The 19,100-nt window shown below is 40.8% G+C and overlaps 1 protein-coding gene across 4 annotated transcripts in view; it reads right to left on the bottom strand.

The window, feature by feature from the left end:
- Positions 1-19,100, bottom strand: part of epb41l5 (erythrocyte membrane protein band 4.1 like 5) — a 33,641-nt gene that overhangs the window by 3,137 nt on the left and 11,404 nt on the right. For 3 of the 4 annotated variants that reach the window (XM_035174431.2, XM_035174433.2, XM_035174434.2), the window contains exons 8-23: positions 16,560-16,680; positions 15,974-16,061; positions 15,562-15,650; positions 15,370-15,439; positions 13,275-13,444; positions 12,280-12,413; positions 12,018-12,036; positions 11,356-11,401; positions 10,925-11,040; positions 3,857-4,011; positions 3,170-3,267; positions 2,846-2,980; positions 2,615-2,682; positions 1,681-1,803; positions 846-927; positions 393-473 (exon numbers count right to left, since the gene is read on the bottom strand). In XM_035174431.2, the coding sequence (XP_035030322.1) occupies positions 393-473; positions 846-927; positions 1,681-1,803; positions 2,615-2,682; positions 2,846-2,980; positions 3,170-3,267; positions 3,857-4,011; positions 10,925-11,040; positions 11,356-11,401; positions 12,018-12,036; positions 12,280-12,413; positions 13,275-13,444; positions 15,370-15,439; positions 15,562-15,650; positions 15,974-16,061; positions 16,560-16,680 (1,595 nt within the window). The remainder of the gene's footprint in view (positions 1-392; positions 474-845; positions 928-1,680; positions 1,804-2,614; positions 2,683-2,845; positions 2,981-3,169; positions 3,268-3,856; positions 4,012-10,924; positions 11,041-11,355; positions 11,402-12,017; positions 12,037-12,279; positions 12,414-13,274; positions 13,445-15,369; positions 15,440-15,561; positions 15,651-15,973; positions 16,062-16,559; positions 16,681-19,100) is intronic. The other variant, XM_035174432.2, reaches the window with a different exon arrangement.

The following is a 19,100-nucleotide window of genomic DNA, read 5'->3' as shown; positions in this document are numbered from 1 at the left end:
ACAAGCACACACACACTCCTTTTTCTACTTCTACTTATATACGTGTAAATACTGTAAATGTTTATCATCATGTGTCTGAATGAGGGTGAATAATTGATCTGGTGGTTAGACCCAGTTTGTCTTGAGCAATGGGCCAATATGTGTTTCTTGCTACTGTCAGAAAATGGAAAGTAAGTTCCCCTGAACGCCGACTTTGGGAAAATTAGGGGAAACTGAAACATCGCCCATTTTCCCTGCGGCGCAGCTCCATGAGAACGTTTATGTGACATATGAAGTAGTTCCACTGAAAATAAGGCTCCCTCGAAAGCCACCGTGTAGTTCAAACACTGGTTAAATTTGAAATCATTGCAGCCATTTCCAAACTGCTGCACACACAGTGGGCTGGGACTTACTGCAGGAGTTGGGTCGGTGAAGTCGATCAGGTTGTCAGATAGCGGCGCAGGGTTGGACAGGTCTACTTCCTCTGCTTTAACCTGTTGGATGACACAAACACAGAAATATAGAAATCCTGTATTCGATGATGAGTTCACAACTTCCACATGATACTGTAGATCAAGTAAGAGCCACACAAACAACCTGTGTACAGGCAGAAACTAGCTCAGGTTGAAGAGCTGTCAGAGTGACACAGGGTGGCTCCTTGGTTACAGGATGTAAAATGCACCTGAAGCCTCATAACACTACAGGTAATGTTATTCGAGTTCCATATTGAATAATCAAATAGGACAATATTTGTTCTCCAGCCCTCAAATACTAATAACACTTAAGACAATGATTCAATTATTTATTGTGACAAATGTAAGAGAGTAACAGAGTCGTAACTATATGATTATGAATAAATCTGTTACCTTCGGAGCCGAGCCTTCGCCGGCAGACTCTGACGGCATCTTGGGAACGGAGGGGATTAAATCTTCAGCTAACCTCTCGGCACTGATGAGCAGAAAAAAGAAAAAGATGAGGATAAAGAATTTCAGATTTCTGTTTTAATTAATTAATACTCATACATGTTTTCAAATTATTTGTTTTGCTCGACCAACAGTTGCTATGGTTACAACAGTATTAAACAAAGAAAAACAAAACATCTGCACATAAGAGAGGTTTGAGCCAGATATACTGGATATCTTTTCTTGATAAATACCTTAAAAACTTTAAATTAATATCAAAAATAGTTGCTGATTAATTGTGATTAATCCATTTTTGGGGATTCTCCAGACTGTAGAAGAAGAACAGCGTTAAGCATTTACTGCATCTACGAGCCTGGAGCCAAATTGTGTGAGTTGAATTGTCGGGTCAAGCGTCTGTATTCTTCATCATTCTAATGTAAACAGCAGCAGTATCCAGGTAGATCTCAAGTCATGTGACCCAACGCACCCTGACCCGTACACACAAACATGCAGTACTCAGACATGCCACCAGATGTCAGCAAAGACCATAAAGAACAAGCAGCACCTTTGTGTTCTGTGTACTACATCAGTATATTTCAATCTTAATCCACGACGTCTCTTTACAACACATCAACATGAAATACTAGCTGTGGTTTTCATTTCTCATTCTTTCTGTGACTGTTTTGTTTTGTGCTCTGCAGTCATGAATAAACACAAGATTTTACCTGGCTGACATATTATCTAGTGTTGTGAACATACAAAGCAAAAGAAAAGAAAGTGCATCAGCAAACACACTGACCTGGCTCCGGCTGACGAGACCAGTGAAGCTGGCTTCAGCAGGTCCCACGAGTCCTGGGTGTCAGGGCGGCTGCTAACGGAGAGAGACGAGTTACTGCCCAGACGCCCTGTGCCCACATTCAACCTGTAGGAAGACAGCATGTATTTAGGTTTGAAAATCTACATATGTAAATGTTTGCATGAAATATTCAGTCTGATTTAGAGAGAAAAACCTAATCCGCAATATAATCATCATATTATCTTGCTTCAAGCTGTATCACCATTTCAGAAGTAATTTATTTTTATCCAGGTTTTATTGCAAATTAATTTGTCTTTCGTCTCCTCAAACCACATCTTGATGCCTCGTAAAAAGGGGAAACTTGAACTAAAAATTTTGAGCAACAGCGTTTGCCAGATCTAATGTGTCTGATTCTCCAGTTTGATCGAACAACAGTGTCCGGGAGAGAGAGAGAGAGAGAGAGAGAGAGAGAGACTCGCCTGTTGATCTGTACGGCGTCGCTAATACGGATGAGCTGCAGGTGATGTAATGTTGTGAGCTATGCTAATAATCCTCATGAATATTCAAGAGGTTAATCAGCTCTTGCAGCGGGGATTATGAATCCGTGATTGGCTGAGACAATGCGATGACAGTTGGTATGACTCAGGAGGATGGAGGAGGAGGAGGAGGAGGAGGAGGAGGAGGGAGGCCCAGTTTTAAAACAATGAAGCACAAGCACTAATGGATTTTTGTCCTGTCCTTGTTCGCTCTATAATGACTTACTGTGCTCGACCAACTTTAAAGGAGGAGTTTTTGCAGGAGTCATGCTACGAAAATAGAAATATTTTGCATAGTTTCATAGTCAAATTTAAGGGCTATATAGCAGAAACATTTTCTTATAATTTCTTATAACACTCAGTTCACTCAATTTGTAATAAAAAGCAGTTTGAGGTCTCACCTGGCAGAAGCTTCCTGCAAGTTACAGTTTTTATCTCCAACCATTACGACGTGTTCCTCCACAGGCCCCTGCACAGAGGTCCACAGAGAGAGATCAGGTAAGTTGGTTAAGTTAAGTGGTTAAAACACTGCAAAGTAAAAATACTTTGATCATCATCATGTAAAAATACTGTAGCTGTATTTTCTCAGGGGTCTTCCTTCCTCTCCAGACAAGAGGAGTCCTGTTCCTCACCTTCAGGGCAGCAGCCTCAGCCTGTGCTTTTAGGATGTTACTCTTCAGATCCTCTGGGGTGCGCAGTGGAGTGACAACGGGACTACTGCCTGCGCTGCTGAGGCCACACTTCTCTGTGAGCTTCACCACGTCCTCCTGTTGGAGCACGGTCACAAGGGACACACGTAACGTGAGAGGTCTGAGGATACATCCTAAACGATCAACCCAGTAATAACCCAGAATAAACAGTTTCTGATTGAATCTGCCTGTGCAGGTTTGGCTCAGAGCTTTACACGTGTTACCTTCTAAAGATACAAGGGCTTTCATTTTCAAAAACACACGCACCTGATTGTTCAAGGCCAAATTGACATTGACGTTATTTCTCAGTGGAGCAAGAACTGGACTGTTCTCCAACTCCAGCTGCTTCAGACGAGCTGCTGCTTCTGACGAGACACAGATAAACAGGATTGAACACACACCAACTTTATTTTAATCTTTTAGTGCATTTACAATATAACTTGCACAGGATGCTATGTTTTCATCTGTGTTTGAAAAACTACTGAATTGATTTCCACAAATGTTTGTAGAGGGGTGGGGCATGATCCGAAGAAGGATAAAGGATAAAGAGGTGGATTAAAACAAATTCTTTCCCCTTTCATTAACATGGGGAGTTAGGACATTACCCCTCTGAGTGCCCTTCTAATTAACATTATCATTATAATAACAAAACAAGTTAAATTTGTCCCCTTTCAAAATATTTTTCTTATGTTGACTTATTATCATGAACCCCATAATCAGCTGATTTGCTAATAACGGACTTAATGTACAATACAGAACAATGTGAGAAGAGGCAGAGCAGTTGTTTAAGATATCGTGGAGGCAGGAGTGAGTCAGAGTGGTTGTTGTTAGTTTCCGATACACTACAAATACACAACAAACCACCGGCCTAATATATTGACAGGATTAGTGGTGGATTGGTCTCTAAAACGCTATTTCAGACCGATCCCATTGTGTTACATTCTATAACCTCACCAGCGAGGCTGAGTGGATCCTCTGCTGCGACGCTGGCGGCAGCAGCGTAGGCATTGCTTGGTCCGGCCTCCTCTGTGGCCGTCACCGTGGGAACAACGGGAGCCCCGAGGACATCATCAATGCAGGTCTCCATCAGGTCAGCAACCACGGGCCCACTGCAGACAATAACAGGTAGAAGAGGAAGGTATGAAAGAAGCTGCAGGTGAAGATGCTGGTTTGATAACTGTATTTTTAATACAAACACAAACATATGATGGAGGGGGTGATGCAAATGTTTAACCAAAACTGTAACAGAAGAATTGAGGTTCACACAGCTGTACAACTTACCAGCAGCATCCATAAGATATGAATGGGTTCTGCAAAGAACTGGTCCATGATAGTGTATCAGAAGACATTCGAGAATGAAACCAATTTCCCATTAACAACCAACAAAATTAAAATAAAACAAATAAAACAAAAAGAAACGTAATCTCCATTTTGGTTAAGGATAAATAGATATGAAAAAAAAAGATTGTCATATATCTAAAATTATGAGCATCCACTGTAAATGATTGTTATCAAGAATAAGAAGAAAGTACAAAAGCAGTGGCTGTACTTTCTATCAGAAAGATGTGGCAGATGTAGCTCTCAAAAAACAACAAAACAAAAAAAATAAACAATGCCCAAAACCAGATGTCCTCTCCCGAGGTAAAGGAACACTTCATAGAAACATGCTTCTGCCAAAAGCAATAAGTCTGCAAAGCAAGTAATAACTTTTGTTGGGGAATAATGTGATGCAATATTCTCAGAATTTGCAGTGTCCCGAAGCAAAACATTTTCTACATGGGTTTTGGTGGAAGCTCCTTCAGCAGCCCAGTTATTACCTCATATTTCTGTAGCCTGAAGACACAGTGAAGCAGAGTAGTGGTGGTGTGCATACAGCCTGGAGAGAGCACCACACTTATATGTGAAGAAAAGGAAAATGCTCCGCCAGAGGACTCGCAAACCAAACATATAAAGTGCTCCCACATGTTCGGGAAATCTATTAAGGAAACAGCATGGACAGTGAGGATGTATAAACCTCTGATGTGGGCAATAAACACATACCAAGGATGTAAGGCCTCCTCCCAGACAAGCACAGAACTGTATTTAGTTTTCATTCACTTCTCATACATGAGTATTTATTTACACCAGTTACACGACTCACCTCCTCCTCCAACAGTTTTCTGACAGAAAGTCTGAGAGTAGTTACAAAGCGATGTTAAAGGGAAATACTAGAAAAGTGTAAAAATGGCAACAGATTTACAGAGTGAATGAAAAGAGAGATTTTGTGCACCTGCAGTCGTCAAGGCACAACTCGAATGACGGCAAAAGACGATACACAATAATAATCAGTAAATGTTACATACTTAATCAAAATCCTGGTAATCCTTCTGTAACAGTTAAAGATAGGGTTGGTAACTTTTTCCTGAAACACTTTTTTTTATTTATTGAAATCCTCTTCACGTCCCAAAAGCAATCAATAAGTCATCAGTAAAAAAAAGGCTCCTGTCTGTGGCCCTCACAGGATTCTAATAAACAGTGGCAGGCATACCTGTCTGTCACTAACCAAATTGCCTGTGCTCACCCTGTCCGTGCTCTCACCGCACATGACCAGAGTCTAAAGCCAGAGAGACAAACACCACTGCAGCTGAGACGATAGACAGAAGCTAGTGAGCGAGTCACAGAAGAGTCCTTTTGTAAGGTTGTTCTAGTTCATGTGTTTTGGGGGGCGAGGATTTGATGAGTGGGCCGATGGGAGGAGGTGGGATGCATCGGTCGCATATTTTCAAAGTGTAGTTTTTCCAGGATTACCAACCCTAGCTTTAAGTAGGAGAAAGGATAAAACATACTTCAAAGATGCTATTTAAAGCTACACACTCTTCTGTGACAAGAGCAATCATGTATTTATATCTATGAAATGATTGGAACACAGAAGGTGTACATCCTTTGGTCACAGGTTTGTTAACATTTAACTAAGCAAAACAACATCATGAAATTATCTCAATTGTGTGGGATGTGCAAGAAACAGCTATGCAGAGGCGTAGCTGAGGTGTAGTTAAGAATTCATAGGATAACAACTTGGACACGCTGCTTGGATTTATCAGCTAAATCCATCATGAGCTTGACAGCTGGCTTATTTGATAAAAACACTCAACAGATAAACTAATGTCTGATTCACTTGGGAAAATATTTTAAGGGAATTATATTTCTACCAAGAAGTTGGATGAGAGGGTCAAATCAATTTCATTTGTGAGTATAGTGTCCATGATGTGACAAACAATAATGTGCAAAATGTATGTACTTGGAAATGTATGAAATGCACCTTTAATAGAGCCAAGTTAGCAAACTATCAGCCCCTGGTTTTTTTTGTGTTAAACTAATCTAACAATCTTGGAGACACATTTCTCGACAGATGAGAAAAATATCAACCTTCTGATTCAACCTCCTTTAAAACCAGAGCAGCAGCAGATCCATGAAATGTGCAGAACAAATTAAATACGAAAGAGAAAAAACTAATTATTTTCTTATATAAAAAAAATCATTTGGTGGAAGTCATGTTTAGAGTATTACAAAAACATTACGTTATTTTAAGAGTGTGACAAAGAAGTAGAGCGTGGGCCTAAACCCTCAGAACTATGTGACCTATTGTTTCCTTTCAGAGTCGAGAGTAGAGCTGAATTCCTGCCCCTCACAATGACACCATCTCACCCCAGCCACGCAGTTTCACTATGAGGTTAGGAGAGAAGGTCAAGAGGAGGAAAGGGGGAAGGAGAGAAAGGAGAGGAGAGTTAATAAGTATTGAAAGTGACGAACTGGAAAAAGGCGAGAGAGAAAAAGTAGGTGAACGGAGCAAAGGGAGAGGAAGCCTTTCAGACACGGCAGTGGAACGAGTATGAAGGAAAAAGTGGAAGGAGATGAAAGAGACACAGAGAACAGATTCAAGTGTGACTGCTTGGAGAAGTGTCACTAGTGTTACTAGACTTCAGATCCTAAGACATATGGACATTCACGCCAAGCGTTTTCTTCAATGTGACAGTCACTGCTTTCACAGCAGGAGGTTTTCATGGGGCGAGCCACTGCTGTGTCATTCCCATTTATAAGTGTGCTGTCCAATTCATGTCAGTACAGACGGGGAGACTGTCGTCAGGTGGTCAGATCTGCCAAACTCCTTTCGGGGAGATTTGATGAGAGATGAGCAGGGGGGATGGAGGATGGAGGGAAGAGGAGACCTGAGGAGAACAGGGTGGAGGAAGACAAGGGGAAGAGGACAAACAGGAGGAGGGGGTTTTAGGAAATGGGGAGTGAATGAGAGACGACGTAAACCATAGAGTGAGACTGGGGGATGAGATTATATGCAAATGACAGAGGGGGTGAGAAGATAAGAGATAAATGCAGCTTATTCAACACAATGGAACAAGGGAGGAGCAGAAGGCAGCAGCAGAGAATGTGTGGCAGCAGGTGGCTAATAAAGCTAAAAAAAAAAAAGGTATAATGATAAATAAAAACATTAGTATGAAAGATTCATTCTTGTAATTAATTGGACATGCAAGCTAACTAGAGATGTTCTAATAGCAGCAGCAGAAATCCTTTTGATGCGGCTGAAAATGCCAAGTCAGGCACAGGCAAGTTTCCAAATATATGTAGCGATCCTGAACCACATCTTTCTTATTTATTAGTTTTACCTAAATAAAACTGCAATGTTTTTTTCACGGAAATCACTTCTTCGCCTTTCCAAAACAGGAATTGCAGTAGTACTGCAATATATTTGTGTTATTTTTCAGATATGATGGTCTAATTAGATAATTTAAGAAGATCTATGACGTTCATTCTCTGCATGTATTCATTTTCAAGTTTAACCTGAGCCAGGCCATAAATCAATTCATTACTTCCACACAGGGTTAGTAGTATAAAGCTGTTAAAATACATTATACAAGTTTTCTTTTTTATTATTCACTTTTAAGGAGAGTGAAACGGTATCGGAGAATCTCAAAGGTTAACTCTGTTTGCTGTCCAGCTTTGATAAACAGTGTTTCTTAGGGATTTTCTACAGCTGTGTCAATGGTGATGGATTTGATCTTTTTTATATGACATCATCTGTCCATTTGAAAGCTCTATCACAAAAGCGTTGCTTCAGGGGACATGAAACCACATGAATAAAACCGAGGGTTGTGGTGGGGCCAGCAGTGTCAGGACACTGAATAAGCCTCACAACGTACACTACACTGCTTCTGCTACATTGTACACTGGCGTGCAGACAAGTGTTGTGACACGAACACTTGAGTCAAGTGAAGTGGACTAGATGTCTCTGGCACGTCTGAGATGTGGCTTTTCACCTCCGATGGCGGAGGTCTGATGGCCTATGTCAAATCTGGGTTCTTATAGTCAGTGCTGGAGGCTTTCATTCATGCTGCACTACTGGGAGAATAAGTGCACGGCTTCCCACTGACACTTTAAAGCAGTGACTAACTAATGTGATGTGACTACATGGTCAGCAGATTAACTTCTGTGTCTCTTCTTAGCAATACAGATGAGAATTTGTTTTAGCTAGTTGCAAAGACATTAAACAAAGACCTACTTACTCTCACTGATGATCATTTTACAGAGAGGAGGAAAAACTTAGAGGAATGAGAGGTGAAGGAAAGAGAGACGACAGATAAAGACAGCACTATGGGAGTTTTTAAATGAGACAGAAGCAGCTTAAAGACGTAAGCAACATTGTGAATAGGACAAAAATACAAAAAGAAAAATAGAGTTTCTCAAGGAGTATATTAAAAATCATTTTTGTTTACAATTATAATTGATAGATTGGCATTTATTAACATTTTATTAAGGGTAGCTGTTTTAAATGATAATTTGTTATTTTGATTTTATAAGTACGATTTCCTCTTGATTTAAAAAGTGCAATTCACTCTTGTCACTGATTCGGATATCACATGCTATTTGTGGTCAGTAAATATAAATGACAGATACACAGATATTGAGATTAATTGCTCGTGTTATCTGAATGAAAAGCTGAAGGTTGCAAAATCAACATTGTACTAAAAGCAAGATGCGGCAGGAGAAGAGCTCCACAGATTATTCCGAAGCATTAGTGATGAAACTGTCTCTTTCAAAGCTTCCTCCTCATGTCCACTGGGTCCAGTGTACACGGTTTCTATGGGTTGATGGTATAAACAAGAGGTGATAAAATACACATCTCTCAGGACTAGTGTCAGTGTTGCTTAGGTGGGTTATCATATATTAAAATATCGCGGCCCTTGACTGTTAAGCACAATAATGAATAGTTTGTTTTAAATCTTTACAAATATCAGTAGTTATGGATTAATCTGTATTTACAGCATTGTGAGGTCATCATGCTGTCAATGAACTGGCCTTATCTGTGAACCTGCTATTCCGGGTGCAAGTCAGTATTTTTTCCAAAATTAAAAAAAGTCCCGTTTTCTACATAAATGACCGGCAATCCTCTTATTGCAGCTGACCAGAAATGTACTTTACTAGAAACAGGATCAGCCTGAGCTGTAAATCTGGATGAGCCGTTCATGCAGAAGCCAAAGTAGCCTGGTTAGGAAAATAGGAATATTTACATTACGCTGAAAAAAAAAAAAACACATTTAGGTGAGAAATATAATTTTTACTGTTTCGCTACTTATAACTTATATCTTACAACAAACTTACACTAATTCTCAAATACTGTTTTAACTATTTCAAACTTTAGAAGATAAGTAAGCATGTTCACAGGATGCAAAGTGTTAAATGAAGTGAAAGGAGAGAAACCTCCACACGCCCCGATTTCTTGAACAGAGCAGATCCAAAGCAAGAAATCATCACGTAACGGATTCATGATGCCAAACACAAGATCCAAGCTGAATCATCACATCCTACCCTGCACCGATTAGGTTGAGATTTCATGCTGATCAGAAATGAACAAACATAGAATCAGAGGAGACGAATGCACTGCAAGGCAGCCCCTTTTTTACTAAAAGCCAAAATCACGGAGCCCGTCACCGCACAGCGTTTGATTTGTTAAAGCCAGCGCAACAGCAAGATTCAGTGCTGGGTCGTACCTACCTGACCAGGCTCCAGACAAGACCAATTACTCCTCAGTACATGTTAATACTGGAACACACAGGGGGACATTGCAGGTTTATAACTGAGGAGCTTGCATTCAGGGAAGTTTACAATCTGAGACCACTTTGGGACCACAAGGGAAAGTGGAGTTAGGAAAAAAAAAAGGGCTAAAATATAACAGAAACAGAGAGAACCATAAGATGTGAGAAATATGTCATAAATATGTCAATCCGCAGCCCGTCACTCTTAACTGTCACTATCAGTCAGTCAGATATTTGTCTAAATGCATTAAATATCACACCATTGTGTTTCAGAGAACACCTCCCCATAGCATCACAAGTACAAGTACAACCTGTATATCATTGCACAATCGCAAAAAAGAGCAGGAACTTGAAAATATGGAAAAAGAGCAGGCAAGTATGAAAGGGACACAGGAACAAATAAAACACCTAATCTGCTTATATCTCTTTTTCTCTACCTCCACACTTCCTCCTTTCAGAGTCTTCACATTGTTTTTAAGGTTGCAGCCTTATGTGAAAGTAGTTCAAATTGAGTCTTTCAGGTCAGTTTTTCCAATTTTTCATATATCAGCAAAAAATATCTACGCTTTGTCATCATGTGTTACTCAGTGTGTAGTGATGAGGGGGGGAAATTAAGTTAAACAATTGTAGCATTAGGCCGAAACATAATGAAATGTAAAAACGTATCTGGATACTTTCTGATTGCACTGAATCTTTCAGCATCCAACAGGGATCAGCCCTTCCCTTACATGGCCCTGTGTCTTGTCAGCTGCCACTGGCGTATGACAAATTGACTGTCATTCAATTTAAAACGTTGATTCATCCTCTTTCTGAACTGTCTGTCTTAGTAACAAGGGACTGGAGAGCATTTCAGCAAATAAAAACAAAACAAAATGGAATAAGACACGCTGACATTCAGAAGAGAGGACTATAAAACTCAAATTAACAATGAACAAACCTCCTTTTCTCTACTCCAGGACTCCTGGGCAGGGACTCGATTTCCATTGGTCCACAGACAGAAGCAGCCACTGGGGTGACCACAGGAACACTTGACCATGCACCTCTGGTAGGAGCCTGAGGGGGAAAAGACAGAATTATATTAAACAGAGCAACACATTTTGGGAGTACAGAAGGAAATAGACAAGATGTGTTAAAGGGATAGTTCACCGAAAAATATTAATTCACTCATTATCTGTTAACTATCCCTTTAAGGCACTAATATTTCCAGCTGTTTAACATTTGCAAACTGCAACTGGTCACACAGAGGAACTGTTTCCTATGTACTGTCCATCAGAGTTCAAGAACAGCCTGAGTCTCTTGTGCTGCTCGGTTTTGTTTCCCAAGATAATAGAGGAGGGATTAAAACAATGCAGCCGTTTTGCTCCTCACCTTGTTCTCCTTGTTGGAGCTGACTCCGTTGCCTGAGGAAGGAGCTCTGAGCAGAGAAGGAAATGGAGATTTTAATCAAAAAACTCACAAAGCACCAAGACATAAACAGTATATATGGATTTATAATGAAAATAAACCACCTGCTGTCGGTCTTTGGACAAACTCATGGTAATACTTTTCCCATAATGCTTTTTTTATTAAGTCTATCAGGGTGCCTGTGAGCCAATTAGCAAATCCCCATCAGTTTTGTTTTGTTGCTTCAAAGTACTGGCATTGTCGGAGTGTAGGTTTGTCCAAATGGGTGTGAAGAAAGTCAGAGGAATGTTTATCATCATTACTATGCTTTGAGTCAGCTGGTCCCAGGACAGATTAACACTACCACTGACATCATGACTTTAACATACACACACACACACACGGCTGCTGCTGTAACATGATTATAGCCGAGCTTAATGGTGCGTGTGCGTGTGCATGTTAGAGACACAGCACTGTAAGCAACCATGCTTTAAAGGTGTGGAACACACAGAAGCTAGGCTTCTACAATTGTTGTGGTTAACCTTAAATTACAACCTGAATTTAACCTTTGCAAGAAGGATGAGACAGAAAAGGTCATTTTAAAAGACAATTACACAATCACGTAGTATAAACATCAGTGTACTCACTCCTGTGTGTTGAATGGTCCTGTAAAAAAAACAAAACAGACAGACTGTTATAAACAGAAACATATCAAAATGAGGAGATTAATACATGTTTTAAAATGTATAGATGTGTGTAAGTTTATATCATGATAGACTATTTCTTCATGAAAGTGTAATGTTCATAAAAATATAGATATTCTATGTATGCATGTGCTTTTCTGTGTATATTTGTCCTCTGTGATTGTCATGTATACTGTCAGTACATTCCCATGTGCTGGTTTCTTACTACGAGTGTTGTCCTGACCTCCATGACCTCTGAGCTGCATGGTTCTCCTTGAGTAGCGTCGACTAGGCCGTCTCTCAAAGGAGGCTGACCGCCTCGCTTTGTTGGCCTTGGTCGTCTGATACTCGGTTTTTCCACTGGTAACACAAACAAAGTCAAACACATAATTTATACTTAAAAACATATCTATTTATTCCCATTGTGCAAGTCAAGGTAACCCTGGTAATTCATTCAATACAATAGACAACCTTCCAGGATTATTTTTTGCTAAATCTTATTTTCTTAAAAACAACAGGCGTAGTGAGGACCACTGCTGAACTCAGGACCCATCCAGGCGATAACCTTCTATTAACAACAAACCCTCTAACCTCTGTGTTAAGCCAACATTACTGCCAGTGCTTATCCAACTGGGTAATGTTTAAACACACAGAGGAGGGAACTAGCTGGCGACTGCAGCATGTTGACACTGAGTGCCTGGTTTGAACCACTGCAAGTATCAGTGTGTACACATGTGTGGGGTTTGTATGTACAGAGGAATGATACTGTAACACACTAGGTTAATCTCTGTTGGTGCGTTCAAACACAAGGGACAGAAACAAACACGGCTCTTTGAAATTTGTGGCGTCTAATTCATTAGCAACTTCCGGTATTTTTTCAAATAAGCAATTTTGAGATGTGGAAAAGCAGATTGCAAATGTTTTTTTGCAAGTTCAAGTGATGAGTTGTGCAATATTAAAAAGGGCTCACATTATATATCTCATGTTTTACAATTGTGCTTAAACTTTGACAGTTTTTGTGTTGATTGGGTCACATTTTATATTTACACTGTTATTTGAGCAGCACTGGAAACGAGGCTAAACATGACCATAAGTCATTCATTCACAACAAACTGTGTTACTGTCGATATGGGATTTATATTATGAATCTAAAATTCTGAGAGAACTTGCACATTCAAAAGCATCCTTCACCCCTGACCTGCCCCAACGTCCAACTGTTACCTGTATCTGAAGCGTGATCCCATGCGTATGAAGCCGGAGCTCGCAGAGTTCTTCTGCACCGGCCCTCTGAGCCTGAAGAAAGCATGGTGCTCCACGGCGCACTTCCACAGGTGCTTGCAGGCCTTGGGATGGTCCATCCTGAAGACAAAGGTGTGCTCCTGCTCTTTACCCTGACAAGGATTGGCACGGAGTTAGACGTGGGTGACACAGAGAAGAGGACTTGGTCTCAGTAGAGTAACGTCTCATGTGAGCATCTCCAGTTGGAATAGAACCCTCACCCACAGCCTGGTGTAGTACAATCATCTACTGTGAACTATAACAAGTTCATTTCAAAACAAACGGGAGAATCATTTGAAATTAGCCCATGTGCTAATTCTTTCTTGTGGAAGGAGGCTGATATGTGAAGAATGAATGGCTGCACTATAGTGTGCAGGTAATCTGATTTTTAATTGCAAAGTAGACGAAAGTCTGACTGACACCACAGTCAGCTGCAAAACCTGCACTGCCATTCCAGAGTCACAGTCACATTCTTTTAGGGATGTGGTGATTGGGGGTTGTAGTGGGCGCGTAAGGAAAAGACCAAAGAAAAGACCACTAAAGAACATGTTGAACATGACTTCTCATAAAACTATGTAAACAAAAATAAACAAAGAAGGGTTAGGGTTAGAATAGAAAAGAGGTGAGGGTGTGTCTGTGTCCGTTTCAGTCTCCACCACCAGTCCAACATAGTTCAGTTCAATCCAGGTCAAAAAAGGAAAAAAACAGATACAACAAATATAATCTGTTAAACCAAAAACTCAGGAAAGTAAACAGAAAAGAGAAACGTCTGTGTCGCACTCATGGTACCGTCGATGGTGAAGTCGGTCGGTCAGTCGGGCAGATGTCGGGCTCCATAGAGAATACAGTATAGACAATCCACCAGATGAGTTCCTGCTGACTCCGGCTTTGGACATGAGGGGTCTTTCTATCCTGTCAGATTGATCTCAGATCCTCACATGCTCTAATAGATCTAACATAAAGTTTTACAGAGAGCTGAGACCTGCAACAATACGACCCGACCACCACGATGAATTCGAAAGTAAGACTTGCTCCCACAGGTCCAGTGGAGCCAGAGAGCCAGAGGCAGACAGACATGCTCACGGACACACTGTGCATTCCAACTGGCCACCTGTCCCTAAAAACTCTCTTTAAGATGTGTTACCTTCTACACATTTTGCACAATTTACTTTAATATGTGCAAAAACTGTGAGAAAAGTTTGACAAGAATCACAGCTCGTCTTTTCTCCCTCGGTTTACTAAAGCTCCTGCTGTGTGTGTGTGTGTGTGTGTGTGTGTGTGTGTGTGTGTGTGTGTGTGTGTGTGTGTGTGACAGACAAGAATCTTGTCAGAGGTTTTTAAAAATGTTCTGTGCTTGTAAAAAATGTACAGTAAATTTATGTGGTGACAAAGCTACATACATTATATAACTGTTTAGGACAGAGTTGGAAGGTGAGACCTCAGTGTGTGTGTGTGTGTGTGTGTGTGTGTGTGTGTGTGTGTGTGTGTGTGTGTGTGTGTGTGTGTGTGTGTGTGTGTGTGTGTGTGTGTGTGTGTGTGTGTGTGTGTAGGAGAATGGTGCATACCAGAAATACCAGAGGGGCATGCTTCTTTATTAACCTCAGTCAGACCTCCAGGATGGGCATAAACAGACTATGTTCCTCTCATATACACTAGCCTCTGGGTACAACAATACAAAGTCTTGTTTCATTACGGTTTGGAGCAAACCTCTTTCAAGGCTCAGGCACTACTTCAGACAAGCTTTTATTATGAACAAAGCAAACGCTGTATGTTCATTCTTTCTCTTTCAATGTGATTAAACATGGCTCGCGTGGTCTACAGTTTGTAAAATATGATGCAACACGTTTATATGTGGTGAAACTGAAAACTATTGTTCACAGGAGGAGCCTTGGTATCGAGTGCTTAAAATACAAACTATAAATCTGGCCCTGTTTGCGACAGATAAGTGTTATAACTAGGTACGGTACATATAGAGCATAGATAGCATTGTCCTGTATTTTTAACATTCCACTGTACGGCAGTGTCTGCTAACGCTCACCTGTTCGTCATCCTCCACGACCACAAGTGTCAGTTTGCTCTTCTTGAAATCTAGTCGGGTGATTTTGGGCCTAAAGGGAAAAAACAAACATACACACACACACATACAAAAAAGGAATTATTAAAATTAAAAGGTTTTTCTATAAAGTATTGAAATAAACATTTCAGTGAATGAGGTCATGACCAACTGTACCAGAAGAAGAGGCCGATCTTAGTTTCTCCTTCAAACACCAGAACTCCAGTGGGTGTCAGACCCAGACTGTACTCATTACCATCTCTCGCCTGCAGGACAGAAGGGTAGGAAAAGAAATGAAAGAAAATAATCGATCTGTAACACACAGGGGCTGTGATCCGCTGTGGACTGTTTTCTAAGATTCAGTCAGGTCGACTAGTCTTAATTTAAATTTAGAATTATCCCTGATTATGACACCATCACATATTCATGTCTTTATGCACATTCATTGCAATTCCTGTCTTTTATGAAGGTCAATTCCTGCTTCGGATCTCAGCTCTGCTATTGATCAACTCCATGTATGTGCATCTATATGCATGTGACAACAGTTGATTGAGGTTATAAAGTCCATGCTAGTGAGACAGTCACTTACCTGGACCATGTGCATGTCCACTCCATACATTTCAAGCCACTTTGCTTTATTCAGGTAGTTGATCTCAGCTTGGGCCGGAGTCTGACCTCTGAAGGGGAGGAGGGAAAACAGAGAGGAGATTTAACAAAAGAGAAGGAAAAGCCAATTTTCAACTGCAGCTCTGAGCAGAGAAGATGGAAAAATCAATGCAATGTACACAGGAGATAAAGTCCAAAACCAGACGATCACACTTCAAGTTCACCAGCTGCCTCTGCCTCCTCTTCCTAAAAACTTTGACAGCAGGATCTGTACTTGCATTTAAGTGATGTGATTGGCTAGTGCCTGTGCTAAAGAATTTGTTTGAACGTGATTTGATTAGCTGGAGCCTCCGCTGCCTCATGAAAGGTTGAGCTCGACTCAGTTTCTAATGCACGCTGTGCAAGCAACGCAACACAATGGAACCACAATTCAGATCGGCAATGCGCGACGTCACCTATTCAAAGTGAATGAGCAGCAATTCGGGATCTGCTTTAGATCCCTCATCATTAATATTACGTTTAATTGACTGCCCACTCATAAAGTACTATAGTAATAGTGAAATGCTTACCTGCACTCTTTCCATCCGTTATATATAGCCAGCTCCACGTCCTCTGTTTGGTTGGGGACGAAGCGAAATTCTGTCACCAGGTCCGCATTGTGCTCTAATGGGTCACAGTCACCTAGCTCAGCTGAAAACACACAGACAAATAATAAGAATAAAGTTATAATAATAAAATAAAAATACTTTTCAGTTCAAACCCTGAGCAGAATATGTCCAGATGATGAGCAGCTGTGTTGAAGGGCTGAAGTCATGGACGGCATGCGACTGTACAGTTTTATCTAATGAACTGTTCAGAGTACAGTTCAACTAAAGACTAAGTATATTCTTAAAAAATCTCTTTATTGTTGTTAAATGTTAATAAAACCCTCACTTTCAACCTCTGGGAGAAAAACATGTGTCTTATACTGCGGTTGTAGGAAATAGGAATCCTATTGGACAAAATGACAAACCAACAAACCCTCCCTTCATTTCCCAGTGCATAAAGTTCTGTGTAGCATCAGGTCAGGGACTGAACTCTCTGGACAAGAGGCCATAGATTTTATCGGAGGAAAAAGCGAAATAAAAGGGAGGGTGGGAGGACAGGCAAAAAACATAAATCTCCACTAGATAAGAATGAGAATAGTATGTTGAAAACAACACAATGGGGAAAACCGTATCTCTGTTGTGTAGAGAAATTGGACAGAGACTGAGATGTCTTGGTTCTGATCGTTTGAGTAGATAGGAGACACGAGGACTCGCTGGGAGCTCTTCGCTGTTTAGTTAACCCAGATGTGAGCGAAGATTCAGGATACAGAGGAGGGAAAAGGTAATTTCATTCTCTCCCTGTCCCAGTAAATGTCAGTGGACTAACAACATAATTCTGAGAAAAAAAAGGGAGACAAAGGGAGAAAGCTCAACTGAGGGAAAGAGAGAAGACAGAAAGCGTACTGGATTAGGGGGCCTCTGAAGAGGATGGAGCACTAATGAGCTGGCATTTACCCCACAGTGACTGTGTGTGTGTGTGTGTGTGTGTGTGTGTGTGTGTGTGTGTGTGTGTGTGTGTGTGTGTGTGTGTGTGTGTGTGTGTGTGTGTGTGTGTGTGTGTGTGTCCCACGGGTTTGTGCACGCAATCCCATTTCATAAACTCTCTACTGACTCATTCTTTGTTCCTCTGATGCAGGACTCTTTATGTGGCTCTTGCAGGTATATTCCTCATTTAGCAGTAAATTGTGAATACTGCTGTAGTAAGTCCCATCAATATCTGCTCCATTAATGCTTTTGCAATATAATGTAGGCCTGTGTAGCGGAGTGGAGACTAATAGTGGAGACTATTCCTGCTTTTATACACAGGTTTGACTGACACAATTCAAAAAATAGATAAGGAACAAACAGTGGGATGTATAAAGGTGAGGATGGTAGAATTGGATGTCCTATGAAAAGTATTAAAATACATTTCCCCAAGTAACAGGTTTTGATTTGATTAGCTTTGATTAACAAAATAATTTAAGTCATGGTCACATGATTAAGTATCTGTCCATTTTCAGAAAGAAAAACCCAAATACACCTTTTCCTGGTAGCAGTTGCGCATTTCACAGGTTATATAATCAATATTCGCTGCCACTAGATGTCACACTGAAACAAATATCTTTGAACAAAACAAATCCTTTGTTAACCTCACTGTTCCCAACAAGATGTTGCCGATACAATCTATGTGTGTTGGTGAGCCCAACGAGAGCAGCTTCTAACACAAAATCATCAGTATTGTTGTAAGATGTTGTGATAATAATATGAATAATAACAAATCTCTGTAACACAACAGGCAGTGTCGAGCTGCCAGGTTCTACTCACAATGAAAAGCAGCGTATTACTCACCGAGCCATTTAGTCCATATTTTAAAAAAGCCTGAGAGAGGCAACAGCTCAAGTTCTTTTGAAAGTCTGAGTTTATCCCGCCCCCCCCTTAATGTTGTATGGGAAATCACTTCTCAGCCACATGTGTCAGCAATTTCATTCTCCACCACTCCATCTAATGCTACATCCCTCCTCTGATTTGCAATTGTATTGTAGCGCGGAGGTTTGTGTGCGTCAGTGACTGCAGCAGCAGCAACGTTGCCGGGAACATCACTCAGAGCCGATGGTGATTCACATCGACAGCATGACTGGTTTGAAAAAGATCAAGGAAAACTCCTGGGGAGCAACAACACAAGGGTCCATTCCCACAATTGGACTTGAGAGAGCGCATGGATCTGATTGGTGGGCACCTATACGCAGCTCACATGAGAAGTGGGGAACGTCATTTTATCAGCTCAAAGCTACAAAGTAAGGGAAGGGCCTGGGAGTAGTGTGTGTTGGGCGTGTGTGGGAGGGATGTAACAGATTTAAGGTATGCGGACAAAAACAAACTAGTTCTTAGAAAAAGGGAAAGGTTCAGTGCAGATGGAAAGACTTCTTGGTATACAAGCATACAACCGCTTGTCAATCAATCAAATATTATTTGTATAGCCCATTTTCATAAATCACAAGTTGTCTCAAAGGGTTTAACAAGGTGTGACATCCTCTGCTCTTAACC

Source organism: Hippoglossus stenolepis, chromosome 13, assembly GCF_022539355.2.
Source record: "Hippoglossus stenolepis isolate QCI-W04-F060 chromosome 13, HSTE1.2, whole genome shotgun sequence".
Taxonomy (NCBI): domain Eukaryota; kingdom Metazoa; phylum Chordata; class Actinopteri; order Pleuronectiformes; family Pleuronectidae; genus Hippoglossus; species Hippoglossus stenolepis.
Note: the sequence above shows the minus strand (reverse complement) of the source record. Positions and strands in the feature narration are given on the sequence as shown.